Here is a 15,392-nt window from a genome sequence, read left to right as displayed (position 1 = left end):
ATATTTTTGGCATCCTTCAATGCCTTATCTCTCCAATCATCAATCAATCGTAATTGGGATATTTTGTCGAACAACAGCCCCATTGTAACTTACAAACATTGAGTTGTTGGGGTCAATTGGCTGACCACTCTCATTCCAGCCAACCTAATAAACTCATATAGTAAGTACATGCTATTAAAAAAAGATATAAAATACACAACAAACAGAGTATAGTATAGTATAACCTCAAACTTGAGGCCATTACTCCTTGCTTTAATGACTTTTTGCATTATAGTTGCACCACATTTGACTTCATTTTCATAAGTCTTAGTGGTGCCAACTTCTTTATTTTGACATTCTAAATCTTTGTTTGTATCCATTTAACTACAACAAGTTCAACATGCATTATTCTAAGTACATATCAGTATCAGTATATCTTAAACAAGCTCAACATGCAGTTTAATGATTACAAAAAAATTAATAACATCAATACCTGAATAATGAGGGTTCGAAGAAAGAAGAAATGCGAAGAAAAGAGGGTTCGCAGAGAGCTCGCAGAAATATGGTTCACAGAAATACGGTTTGAAGAAATACGTAATGAGGGTTACGTATTTCAATGAAAATATATTGTGTGCAATGGGAGAGATGATCTTGGATGGAAATAAGGTTCGAAATGAAGGAGATGATCGTGGAAATAAGGTTCGTTATGGACGGGATGATAGGGTTTGCAAAAGAAGATAAGAACAATGAAGGTTGAGATGATAGTGAAGTTTACGTAATGAAGAGAATACTGAAGCGGTTACTATTATATATAAAACCCTTTTACAACGCTTTTTTATAAGCCTTTTACAGCGCTTGTTTGAAAAGCGCTCTAAAAGGCCTAAGCCTTTTACAGCGCTTGTTTGAAAAGTGCTCTAAAAGGCGTCTTTATTTAATTTTTTAAAATGCTCTTTTACAGCGCTTTTCCCAATAAGCGCTGTAAAAGACCTCCTTATTTTATTATGTTATATGAATGTTATTCTTACAGCGCTTTTTCAAATAAGCGCTGTAAAAGGTCTCTTTATTTTATTTTTAAAAGGGTCTTTTACAGCGCTTATTTGAACAAGCGCTGTAAAAGTCCTCCTTGTTTTATTATGTTATATGAATGTTTTTTTAAAGCCTTTTAGAGCGCTTATTTGAAAAAGCGCTGTAAAAGGCCTTTTTATTTTTATTTTAAAAGGGTCTTTTACAACGCTTATTCAAATAAGCGCTGTAAAAGGCCTCATTGTTTTATTTTTATATTTAAGACTCTTTTTCAGTTCAGTTCAGTTCATGTAAATTACTAATTTATATTCAGTTCAGTTCATGTAAATTACTAGTTTATATTAACTTACATGAACTTAGTATAAAACACTCAAATCAAGCTAAATATAAGCAGAAAATAAATTAATCAGAAAATAAATTAATCAGAAAATCAAATACATGGCTGCTTATATAAAAATGTTCAAACAATTCAGATTACATGCATATTTACATTAACACAGTTCAGATTACATGCATATTTATATTAACACAGTTCAGATTACATGCATGGCTTATATAAAACAATCAAGATGCCCTTCTTCTTTTCCTAGTGGGATTCACATTTGTTTGTCCATTTACAATACGAAACGATGGATTAATCCAAATTCCCTCATCATGATCATCTCAAAGATATAAACCATCATCAGTTGAATCAATTTCATGTGATCGTTGTGATGTTGCAAATAAAAGATCATTACCAACATCTTCATCATTATTGTTATCATCACTTATTTTATTGGTCGATAGGACAACAGACCATTTATCATCAGAAGGATCAGTGACATAAAAGGCTCGTCTATTTATCCCACCCTATTGAAATCGACAAGCAAGAATCTTGACTCATCAATCCGAACGCCATTATTATTATCGATCCACTTGCAACCAAATATGGGAACACGAAACATTGTGTAGTCTAACTCCCATATGCGCTCGATAACCCCAAAATGTGATAGATTTGCATATATTGAGTTTTTGTCTTTTGCACTTGAGACATGCATCGCTTCAGCTACGAGAGTGACTCTGCTATTTTGCATAGTGGTCTGATCATCTTGTTCTTTGGTATAAAATGTGTAGCCGTTAATAACATAACCAGTGTAAGAAAAGACACGTAAGCTCGGACCATTTGCTAGCCACCTCAATCTCTATGAAATTGATCTGGGGTCTATATCAAACTTTGACTTTATGTGATTTTTTAACCATGTTATAAAACTTCGATTGTGCTCACGAGTTATCCAATTTTGATTCCTATTCATGTTCAAACGAGATAATTGATCCATGTGTATTGTAACATACGGTTGAACCTCATCATCATTGTGCAAAACATACAATTGTGCCTGCTCCCATTCTGCCCTTGATATAGTTAGCAGTCTCCTTCCAATTTTCCCTTCTCCTGATATTCTCACCCGAATGACGAGACATGGGAAGCCCTATGGATTCAACTTTGGACAGATATTCGGTACAAAATACAGCAGCCTCTTCAACAATGTACTGTTCAGCAATACAACCTTCTGGTCGACTTCTACTTTTTACGTACCCTTTTAATATTTTCATATATCGTTCTATCGGATACATCCATCTCATATAAGCTGGCCCACAAAGTTGTGTCTCCTTAACCAGATGAACAGTAAGGTGAACCATTATATCAAAAAACGATGGTGGGAAATACATTTCAAGCTCACACAAAGTAACAACAATTTCCCTCTGCAATGTCGGTAATTTCTGAGGGTCGATCACTTTACTACAAATTTCCCTGAAGAAGAAACATAATCTAGTTAAGGCTAGTCGAACTTTTTCAGGTAAAATGGAACGTATACCTATTGGTAGCAAATGCTCCATTATAATATGACAATCATGGGTCTTCAAACCTTTTAACTTGAGGTCTTTCATACAAACCAAATTTTTAATGTTCGAAGAGTATCCTTCTGGAACTTTAACTTCGTGTAGAAATTTACATAAAACAATTTTTTCCTTTCTAGATAGAGTATGAGCGGCTGGAGGTAGATATGTGCGATTTCCTTTCTTTACTGGAGCCAGTTCATTTCTTATTCCCATATCGACCAAGTCCAATCTTGCATTGACGCCATCTTTAGACTTTCCTGGAACATTGAGTAACGTACCAATAACACTTTCAAATACATTTTTCTCAATATGCATCACATCGAGGAAATGTCTTACATACAATGACTTCCAATATGGCAATTCAAAGAAAATTGACTTTTTCTTCCACCCAGTTTTCACCAGCTCTCCCGCAAAAGGTTTGCCAAATTTATTGGTCAAACCTTGTACTTTTTCAAGTATTTGATATCCAGTCGGTGCTAAAGGAGCTTTACCTTCCTCTGATTTTCCATTGAATGCATTTCTCCACCCACGATACTGATGACTATAAGGTAAAAATCTACGATTTCCAAGAAACACATTCTTCTTACAATGTTTCAACCGCATCCAATTTGTACTCTCTTCACATATAGGACATGCACACTGACCTTTAATGCTATATCCTGATAAATTACCATATGCTGGAAAATCATTAATTGTGCCGAACAACATAGCCCTCAAATTGAAACACTTTTTCCTATACCCATCATAAACTTCCACACCTGTCTCCCACATACTTTTTAAATCTTCGATTAGAGGAGTCAAGTATACGTCGATATCATTCCCCGGTTGTTTGGGTCCAGAAATTAACAGAGACAACATCATAAACTTACGCTTCATACATAACCATGGAGGTAGGTTATATATTACCAAAATCACAGGCCACGTGCTATGTGAGATGCTTTGAAGACCATGTGGATTCATTCCATCAGTAGAAAGTGCAAGTCTTAGATTTCTTGACTCTATCCCGAATTCAGGATACTCGTGATCAATTTTTGCCCATTGTGGGGAATCTGCAGGGTGTCGAAACATTCCATCTCTAATTCTTTCATCTGCATGCCATGTCAAGTGTTTTGAATCTTCTTCGCTGCGATACATGCGCCTAAATCTTGGTATTATAGGAAAATACCTCACGACTTTTGCTGGAGTAGTTTCTTTCTTCTTATATCGAGAGACATTGCATTTCGGACACGCCTTAAGTAATTTATATTCGTTTCGAAATAAAATGAAATCGTTAAGACACGCATGAATCCTTTCATAACTCATGCCAATAGAACAACACAAAATCCGTTTAGCCTCGTAGGTTCGACTGGGAAGTTCATTATCATCTGGAAACATATCTTTTATGAGTGTTAATAATTCTGTAAAGCTTTTATCAGACCATCCATTACTCGCTTTTAAGTTGTACAACTTTAATATCGCTGACAGTCTTGTGAATTTAGATAATGGTTTCTCTGCATCACTCAACAAACTTTCAAACATTTTAGGACAATCTCGAAGATCTTCTTCAACTGCTTTTGCAATCTCATCAACTCGGTCGGCTCATACGTATCTGTATCGAAGTCAGTTGAAGCATATATCGAACCATTCTCAAAATTAATGTTTCCTTTCTTTTTCTCACCATGTCTTATCCAACATGTGTAGCTTTGATCAATTCCATTACATACTAGATGTCCTTCTAATTCATATTCTCTAACACGTTTTCCAAAACAACATTTTAAACAAGGACAAACGACTCTATTTGGATCTTTTGCATTCTTCACTGCAAACTCAACAAATTCCTTCACTCCAATTTCATACTCTTTTGACAATCTATTGGCAGAATCCATTTCCTATCCATATTATACGACCTATATAAATGCAGTTACAAAAATAATAAACTTTCAAAACATATCAACAAGTTTCACAAAGAAACCAATATCAACATATCTAATAACAATTTCAAAACAGAAAAGATTTCAAAACAGAACAGATCAACAAATTTCAAAAAAAAAAATAATATATAACAATTTATTAGTTTTCAATTATTAAAAAACTAAAGATTTTTTGACAAAAACAAAGTAAAAAGTACCTGAGACAACGTAGATGGCCGCAAAGTAGGTAGAGGATATGAGGGTTCCCAGAGTAGAGGTGATGAGTGTTCGTAAATTTGTTTTAAATTTGATTTTATTTAATTAAAAGTAAATGATATTTATTTGAAAGCGCATGTCTTTTACAGCGCTTGTGCAAAAAGCATTGTAATAGGTAGTTAAATTAATTGAAAGCGCATGTCTTTTACAGCGCTTGTGAAAAAAGCGCTGTAATAGGTAGTTAAATTATTTGAAAGCGCATGTCGTTTACAGCGCTTGTGCAAAAAGCGCTGCAATAGGTAGTTAAATTGATTGAAAGTGCATGTCTTTTACAGCTCTTGTGAAAAAAGCGCTGTAATAGGTAGTTAAATTATTTGAAAGCGCATGTCTTTTACAGCGCTTGTGAAAAAAGCGCTGTAAAATAATACGTGAAGGCGCTTCGTTTTACAGCGCTTGTTAGAAAAGCGCTGTAAAAGCCTTATAACATTATGCGCAAATGCTATATGACCCTACAACATCGCTTTTTTCACAACGCTTGTCAAAAAAACGCTGTGATAGGCTTCGTTATTTTTAAAATATATTTACAACAGCGCTTGTATTTAGTAAGCGTTGTAAAATGAGCGCTATTAAATGACATTTTTGGCGTAGTGAAAGTAAATTAAAGGAGGTGTTATATTGTGGGTTTGCCAAAAGTAGCGAATTGTTTGCGAATTTTGAAATAAACTTATCAATCATTGCAGAAAAATAGATATATTTGGAATTTAAAGCACCTATAAGATATAAGCATGCATAATATACATGTCATCTAGTCTTTTGGTATGTAAGGCATCACTACTACATAAAACAAAAAACAAACAAAATATAACAAAAGTAAAGTAACATATAGTTTGAACAATCTGCACGTGAAACCAAAAGGTCGTATCTAACGATGTGACAAACTAGCTTACCAAAAAGTGAAACCAAAGAATTATGAGTATTGTCTAGACATCGTCATCTCCCCGTTTAACTGTTTAGGAGTTCTTATTTTCACTGGAAATCTAATGTTGATTCATCTTTATCTTATTGCAAACAAAACCATAGTTGAATTTGCTTCTTGGAAGGGAAACTTCTTATCTATAATAGGGAGAGTTCAGTTGGTCCAATCTATCATCTGGGGTATGATGATTTACAGTTTTAAAATTTATGCATGACCTTTATCTCTTCAAAGTTTATCAATTGATTAGAGCTTTCATTTTGTTTGGTAATTTTGACACCAAATTGTTAGTCACTCATTAGGGGCATAAACGTTGCTCTCCATGGGAAGAAGGTTGGCTTAGGATCATAAATATTTTAAAAATCAATTAGGTAGATTTTCTTAAGCTTTCTTGGAATATGATTACCACAAACTCTCAATGATCTAATAGTCTATGGGGAAGATTATTCTTAAATAACAAACCAGTGGCATTTTACATCAAATCCTCTATTTTGCATGGTTTAAGAAAAATGTATGATGTTATAAGTGATAACCTCATCTGGAAAATTGGCAATGGTGTATCTATATGCTTTTGGACTGATAATTGGTTGTATGCTAAGCTTGTTGAACTCCTCCTCATTCCTACAGTAGTTCAGTCCACGCTGATCTGTAACGTGGTTGATTTCATATCTTTGTATTCTAGGTTTCTTCCAAGCTACTTTCATAACATGTCACCATCTATTGCTAATGAAAGAGGCATATGATAGTAGAGTTAAGCATAATCCTAAGTCTAATTTGGAAAAAAGTTAGTCATCTTGACTTTCTCAGGATCTTCTCAAACATTTTAGAGGTTATATTCTAATTTTAAAAATTGGGCCCCTAATAAAAAAAAACACTAAAAACTCTTAAGAACCATTCTTTATTTAAATTGTAAATAACATCAAAAATTTGTAAATAACACCAATAACATAAAATAAAATAAAATAAAAACCAAAAAACATGTAAATAACATCAATAATCTGATGTTTTTTTTCCCTTTTTTTTTGTCCAAAATTTTGGGCCTTTTATTTTTTTAAAATATGATTATGTGTTTGGATTCTTAGCCTTTTTTTTTTTTTTGTTTATGGACGATATAATGAAGGGTGAACATGTATCTCTTAGTATATTTTAGGGTCTATAATAATGTTAAAAAAATTAAAAAAAATTGGGTCATGTTTTGTTGGTCTGCCAGCGTTGGCCCAAGGCTGGCCCTAATCCCCTTGACTTAATCTGGTGCTCTAGAGATTATTGATTAATGTTATTGCAACTGAAGAAATTCTTCATAAAAAATGTTTGATTTTGGTTTTCTAGTGTAGGTGTAGTTTATCTGGTTTATCTGCTTGCAATGGTATTTTTCAGGGATTCAAATGGTACCTTTTATGGAAGTTTGCAACCAATTTTGGAGTTAATACAACCATACATGTAGACCTTATTGTGACCATGTTTGCTATTGAAATTGTTTATAACAAGGGTAGGACTAATATCTAGCTTGAGTATGGTACTCTTCTAATAATAAAGGCTTCCATGACAATAGTTTGGTCCTTTGACAAAATCTCAAATTAAATTTTTAATAATAATTAAAAAAAAAAAGGTTAATTAAGACTTTTCATTTTGATTCTAAGTGTTTTGGTATTTAACATGTGTATTTAATTGTGTTAGAACAAGATAGGTACTAAGCATTACAAAGAAAATCTCATTAAAATCAAGAAAGCAAAATCAGTAAAACGAAGAACGTTCTCCACATCTGCCATAAACAAGAATGATAAGATTTTTATGTAAAAGATTAGATCCATGAAGTGTTATCCATTTCATATCTTCATCAAGAATATACAAGGTTCAACATAAGCAAGAATCATTCAAGAATTCGAAGGCTCAACATTTTGCTTCATAAAATGCATAAAAAAATATCATCCTCCAAGTCAAGAAAGTGCAACTACAAATTGACAAGCTATAAAGGACACTGTTATTGTACCTTCAAATAAACCTGCACACGTGACTCAAAGCTTGTAATCGTTTCAACAATTATCAAGATCACAATATAATTCAGCTCATCCCAAACAAAATCGAAGAACGTTCTTGGATCACAAGAACATTATTGGTTTGAACAAGAACATTCTTGGTTTCAACAAGAACATTCTTGTTTTATGGCTAATCTTATCCATTCACTTACTCATGAAAGTTGGCCTACTTCCAACAGTTAAATGAGTTGTTGCAAGCTCTCTTGAAGCCTATAAATAAAGTTTCACGATGAAGAACAAATAAGAACTCAAAGTGCCAAGCAAAACATCACTCATTCAATCATACTCGAGCTTCTCAAAATCATTCTAAGTTGCAGTTCCATTTCTTAGTGTGATATTAGAATCGATGACTACTGAGTTTTAAAATATAGAATCTATTTTTCAAACAAGAGTTGAGCAATACCCAGATTCTAACACTCTCAAAATCATTGCTTTGTAACTCAAGGCTATTTTGTAACATAGCTTGAGTATTGTGTAAAAATCCTTTTATAATTTAAAAGATAGCTTGTAAAATCCTTTCTGAAATAGTGTAAGGTAACATGTGGAAATCTTTTCTAGGAAGAAAGGTAGAATTGTGTAATAGATCAAGTCTGGTCTGTAAAAAACTATGTGAAAACCAATTACGTTTTTGTTTTGAGCACTTAGTGGAAAATCTCACATTTGTGACGACTGGACGTAACCCGTGTTGGGTGAACCAGGATATATGCTTGTGTGATCTTTCTATCCCTATCCCTATTTATTATTTTTCATATAGTCAGATTTTATATTGATAAATTGATATCGATGTTTTTCCACGAACCAAGAACTTTCTTCGTTTGTAACCAAGATCAATCTTGAGTTAAAAATTTTAGTTTTTAAACATGAATTTTTAAAAAGGGGCAAGTATAATTCAAACCTCATTCCTTATAATTGACATTTTTACTTCAATTGGCATCTTAGCCAATCTCTAAGGATTAGACACCCAAAGAGTGTTAGAGCAAAAGGTTCAGGAATATAATGTCAAAAGCTAAATACATTGTTGAAGGAGGGTCATCAAACATGCCATCTTACTTTGATGGCTCAGAAAGCCTATTCAGTGCAAGACAGGGTAAGAAAGATCATGATATGTCCTCCAATCATGTGGAGACCAATGGTGGCAGCTATAAGTCAAGCGAAGAATCTTGAGGTACTAGGCTTGGAAGAACTTATTGGAATTTTAAGAGCACATGAAGTGTTGTTACAAGAAGATAAACCTATAAAGAAAGATGAAATAATAGCTTTAAAAGCATCTCAAAATTCACCAAGTATTCAACAAACAAATAAGAAAAGTGACTCAGAAGATAACCTAGAAGATGTTGATGAAGAGATTGCTCCCCTCACAAGAAAGATACAAAGAATGATGAGGAGAATAGATCATATCAAAAAGGGATCTCCAGATAAAAAAAAGACTTCCAAACTGAAGTAGATAAAAGTAAAATCACTTGTTGCAGATGCAACAAATAAGAACATTATAAAACTGAATGTCCATTGAACTAAAGAGTACCAAAGAAAATCCCCTTCAAGAAAAAGTCAAAGATGGCAACCTTGGATGAGTCTGATCAATCAGAAACAGATGAACCTGAAGAAGCCGACCTATGTATGATGGCAAACACTGAAGGTATAGAGGTAACAAATTATGAACCTTGTCTTTTATGTGAACATATGGAAAAATAATTTGATAATTTTCTTGTAAGTATAGAAGTGCGCCTAAGAGGGGGGTGAATTAGGTGTTAGTAAATTGTCTTGTTTTTAGAGATTTAATGTTTGATTTTTCTGATTTAAGATAGTGTATGGAAAAGATAAATGGCAGAAAAATAAAGAACACAAAGATATTATCCTGGTTCCCCTTATCACCAAGGGTACATCCAGTCCTCTTGCACACCACAAGAGATTTTCCACTATTGTTAGAATAAGTACAAGTCCCGCCCTAGGACCTTTCTTACAAACTTCTAACAATCACCCTAAGATAGCACACCACTATCTTAGTTTACAAAACTTGAAGAAAGAACACCACTTTCTTCAATTTACAACACTTGAATGGTTTAGCAATATGGATTTTGACTTAGATCAATATGATATAATAGGTGATGTACAATGATAACAATCCAATACAATTTCAAGTACACTAGAGAACTTTTCTCAATGATATGAAAATGTAAAATCTGTACTTGAAATATAAAAGTGAAACTTTGAATAAATCAAAACATTTTAGAAAGTTTGTTCAAAGTTTGTTTAAGGTTTGGTTGTAGGATTGGTTGTAGTTTGATCTGAAGTTATGGGGTATTTATACTCCATAAACATCTCTTCAGATTCGTGGCCATTGATCCAAGAGGTTTGATGAAAGAATACAATGATTTGGAGCCATTCCAGATCTGAAAAATTGTATTGCTTCCAGTTGTATTCGAATACAGGATGTGTGTATTCGAATACACATCTTTGTAACGTTCAAAAATATTCAAAAATTACACCTTGTATTCGAATACACATGTGTGTAGTCGAATACAGATTAGTGAAAATTTGTCACTGACTTACTTTGTATTCGACTACAGAAGGTTGTAGTCGAATACAGATATGAGGATTTTGGCCACTAACTTGATGTGTATTCGACTACACATAGTCGTAGTCGAATACAACTTTGAGATTTTTGCTTCTGACTTGCTTTGTATTCGAATATGGGATGCTGTATTCGAATACACTTATGTATTTTGTCTAAAATATTATTTCCAAACATTATTTATATATTTTTACTTTTTGAAAATTCTTTTGATGCATATGCTAAAATGAAAGGTTCTCATGTGCATTTGAAATATACGAATATTAGATTGCATAATGTACCTTTACATTATAAAACTTCTAGCATATTTGACCATAGTTGTCTTTGATGTTTGACTTCTTTTTGAGCTTGCAACTTGATCACTTTCCTTGGTCTTTGTCTTCATCAAAAACATGTATTTTACATTTCTAAAAGATTCAAACTTTCTTATTCAAAAGTGTAGTTCTTTTAAAGAATAACTTCACAAGGAAAAAGAAGAGAAAAAGAATAATCATGCTATAAATGAAACACTTAAAAAGATCATTAAAAACCTGAAAGAGTCTTAACTCAAAAATTTTGACAATGAAAGTTTCCAAAGTCAAGAACGATATTCGCCTTAAAAGGAGAACGTTCTCCTTAAAGCTAAAGTTGAAATTCTTAAAAATGATTTGTAAAATTTCCTTAAAGCTACTGAAACCTTTCAAAGAATCATAGGATCTCAAGTAGAAATATTTGATAAAGCTAGTCTTGGTTTTGATAAAACTCAAAAAACCAAAATGTATGAAAACTTTTTTGTTCCTAAAAGGAAAGAAGAAAAATGCAATATTAAATGTTCATATTGCAACAAAATTGGACATTTGGAATTTGCATGCTATTTTTAAAAATAAAAATAAAAAGATGAAAAAATCAAGAACAAAATTATCTTCAGAAAAGAAGAACATTTTAGAACAAAAGCAAAATTTCCTCAAAATCAAAAAAAAAAAAAAAAGGAAAATGTTCTCTAGCAAATGTAACAAAAGGAGAACATTTTGGTGCTTTACCAAAACCAGTTGCAACTCAGTTGTCTAAACCTTTTTCAAAACAAACCACTAGATGTTCCTCCTAGTCCAAGATTGGCCACTCTAAGACAACCGATTTTAAAACTAACTCTCCAGGCCCCAAGACCAAGTGGGTACCTAAAGTAAATGGAACAAATCATGCAGGAAGGTTTTCAAGATATCAAGAAAAAACTATGGTTCTTGGACATTGGATGTTCAAGACATATGATAGGTGACAAGAATTGCTTAATATCCTTTATCAAAAAAGATGGAGGGTATGTAACTTTTGGGAACAATGATCAAGCAAAAATGAAAGGCAAAGGTACCATAGGTAAAGTAAATTCTGCCAAAATCAATTATGTTCAATATGTTGAAGGATTAAAACATAACCTTCTAAGCATTAGTCAACTCTATGATTATTTTTAAACCAAACATGTGTGAAGTGCATGCTATTTTTAAAAATAAAAAAATGAAAAAATCAAGAACAAAACTATCTTCATAAAAGAATGACATTTTAGAACAAAAGCAAAATCTCCTCAAAATTAAAAAAAAAAAAAAAAAAAAAAAAAAGAAAAAGAAAAAAAGGAGAATGTTCTCCAGCAAATGTAACAAAAGGAGAACATTTTGGAGCTTTACCAAAACCAGTTGCAACTCAGTTGTCGAAACCTTTTTCAAAACAAACCACTAGATATTCCTCCTGGTCCAAGATTGGTCACTCTGAGACAACCGATTTTAAAACTAACTCTCCAGGCCCCAAGACCAAGTGGGTACCTAAAGTTAATGGAACAAATCATGCAGAAAGGTTTTCAAGATATCAAGAAAAAACTATGGTTCTTGGACATTGGATGTTGAAGACATATGATACGTGACAAGAATTGCTTAATATCCTTTATCAAAAAAGATGGAGGGTCCGTAACTTTTGGGAACAATGGTCAAGCAAAAATGAAAGGCAAAGGTACCATAGGTAAAGTAAATTCTGCCAAAATCAATTATGTTCAATATGTTGAAAGATTAAAACATAACCTTCTAAGCATTAGTCAAATCTACGATAAAGGCTTTGAAGTTATTTTTAAACCAAACATGTGTGAAGTAAGAATGACAAATTTTGGTGAAATTATATTTTCTGCATCTAGGAATAAAAACCTTTATTTTTTATACATTGCAGAACTATCAGTTGAATCTTGCCTCATGTCCATAAATAAAGACAAATGGATGTGGTATAAAACAACTGGACATGTAAGTATGAAAGCAATTTCAAATTTAACAAAATTTCATCTTGTTAGAGGACTTCCTAAAATAAACTTGGAAAAAGATAAAATATGTGAAGCTTATGCAAAGGAAAAACAAGATAAGAGTAGTTTTCACTCAAAAAAAATTATATAAACTAAAAAACCTCTTGAACTACTTCACATCGATCTTTTTTGTCTCATCAAAACCACTAGTCTCTGAGGTAAGAAATATGATTTTGTCATTGTTGATGACTTTTCTAGATACACATGGATACTATTTTTAAAACAAAAGGATGATGCATTTGATGCCTTCAAAAACTTCTGTAAAAAAGTTCAAAATGAAAAGGAATCTAATATAATCACTGTGAGAAGTGCTCATGGAGGTGAATTCATTAATGCATTCTTCAAAACATTTTTTTATGAACTTGGCATCTCTCATAATCTATCTTGTGCAAGAATTCCTCAAGAAAATGGAGTTGTTGAAAGAAAGAATAGAACTTTGCAAGAGATGGCAAGAACGATCTTGGAAGAATCAAATGTTGAAAATGATTTATTGGTTGAAGCTATAAACACTTCTTGCTATATTTTGAATCGTAATTCAATTAGAAAAATCATAAACAAAACACCCTATGAGATCTGGAAAAATAGGAAACCAAACATTTCATATTTTCACATCTTTGGTTGTTATTGCAACATCTTAAACAACAAAGATAACTTAGCAAACTTTGATGCAACAGAATTTAGGATATTCAACAGAATCTAAGGGATATCGTATCTTTAATTTGAAAACCAAAACTGTTGAAATAAGTATGCACATATTATTTGATGAGTTAGATGATCTTGATTTAAAAAATAAAGATGATGACGAGGAAGAACAATTTGGGAAAACACATCATATTGTTCCCCAGGAAAACGAGATCGATAAACAATCTACGTTTCAAAATCCTCCTAGAAGTTGGAAACTAATAGGTGAGCATCCTCATAATCAAATCATTGGAGATACATCTAATGGCATTAGAACAAGAATGTCATTTAAAGTTGATATAAACAACAGCATAGCAATGATATCTTAAACGGAACCAAAATCTATCAAAGAGGCAATAGTCGATCAATCTTGGATTGATGCAATGAAAGAAGAACTTCTGCAATTTGAGAAAAATAAAATTTGGATTCTTGTTCCAGATCCATTAGATCAAACAATAATTGGAACTCGATGGGTCTTCAGAAACACGCTAGATGAAGAAGGAAAGGTTGTAAGAAACAAAGCAAGGTTAGTTGCTCAAGGTTATAATCAACAAGAAGGAATAGACTATGATGAAACCTTTGCTCCAGTTGCAAGGATAGAAGCCGTACGAATTCCTATTACATATGCATCTCATAAACATATCAAAAAAATTCAAATGGATGCTAAAAGTGCATTTTAAATAGTTTTTTAAATGAACAAGTTTATGTTCATCAACCTCATGCTTTTAAAAGTTAAAAGAAACCGAATCATGTTTTTAAACTCACCAAACCCTTGTATGGTTTAAAGCAAGCTCCTATAGCTTGGTATGAAAGATTAAGTTCTTTTTTGATCAAAAATGGATTTTCCTGTGGAAACATTAACACAACACTTTTTAAGAAAATAAAATGATTTACTCATTGTTCAAGTGTATGTTGATGATATTATTTGAAATGAGCATGATGGGAGAATTGAGATATTTTCTTGGTTTACAAATAAAACAACATAAAAATGGAATTTTTATATGTCAAGAAAAATATATCAAGGATCTCTTAACAAAATACAAAATGAGTGAAGCCAAAATTATGACTACTCACATGCATCAATTATCCTCATTAGATATAGCTAAAAATGCGCAATCAATTTCTTAAGAAGAGTATAGGGGTATGATTGACTCACTACTTTATTTAACTGCAAGTAGACCTGACATTATTTTCGCAGTAGGATTATGTGTTAGGTTTCAATCTTCGCCAAAAGAGTCTCTTTTAACTGCAGTAAAACGAATTTTTTGTTATCTTTTTCGTACTACTCATCTTGGCCTTTGGTATAGCAAAGGTTTTCATTTTGATTCTGTAGTTTACTGTGATGCCGATTATGCTGGTGATAAGATCGAAAGAAAGAGCACAAGTGGTGTATGACAATTCCTATGAGAAGCATTTATAAGTTGGTCGTGTAGAAAACAAAACACGATTGCCCTATCAACCACTGAAGTTGAATATGTCTCGGTAGCAAATTGTTGCTCCCAAGTCTTATGGATCAAAAATCAACTTGAAGATTTTTCAGTAAGATATTTTCATATTCCAATATATTATGATAATACTAGTGCCATTAATTTATCTAAGAACCCTATTTAGCATTCAAGGTCCAAAGATATTGAAATAAAACACCCTTTTATTAGGGATCATGTAAATAAAAAGGAAATTGAATTAATCTTTGTTGATGCAAAAAATCAGTTAGCTGACATTTTTACAAAGTCTTTTGTTAAAGAAAGCTTCAATTTTATCAAGGAATGATTAAAAACCATTAAAAATCCAACTCAAGATCGTTAAAATTGAAACCAGAACATTCTGGTCATAACGG

At 32.4% G+C, this 15,392-nt stretch overlaps 1 protein-coding gene across 1 annotated transcript in view; it reads right to left on the bottom strand.

The window, feature by feature from the left end:
• Positions 1–6,662, bottom strand: part of LOC140920023 (uncharacterized) — a 26,220-nt gene extending 19,558 nt beyond the window's left edge. Inside the window, exon 1 of the mRNA XM_073367331.1 lies at positions 6,492–6,662. Within this exon, the coding sequence (XP_073223432.1) occupies positions 6,492–6,662 (171 nt within the window). The remainder of the gene's footprint in view (positions 1–6,491) is intronic.
• Between the last annotated feature and the right edge of the window lie 8,730 nt (positions 6,663–15,392).

Source organism: Cicer arietinum, chromosome 4 (assembly GCF_000331145.2).
Source record: "Cicer arietinum cultivar CDC Frontier isolate Library 1 chromosome 4, Cicar.CDCFrontier_v2.0, whole genome shotgun sequence".
NCBI lineage: Eukaryota > Viridiplantae > Streptophyta > Magnoliopsida > Fabales > Fabaceae > Cicer > Cicer arietinum.
Note: the sequence above shows the minus strand (reverse complement) of the source record. Positions and strands in the feature narration are given on the sequence as shown.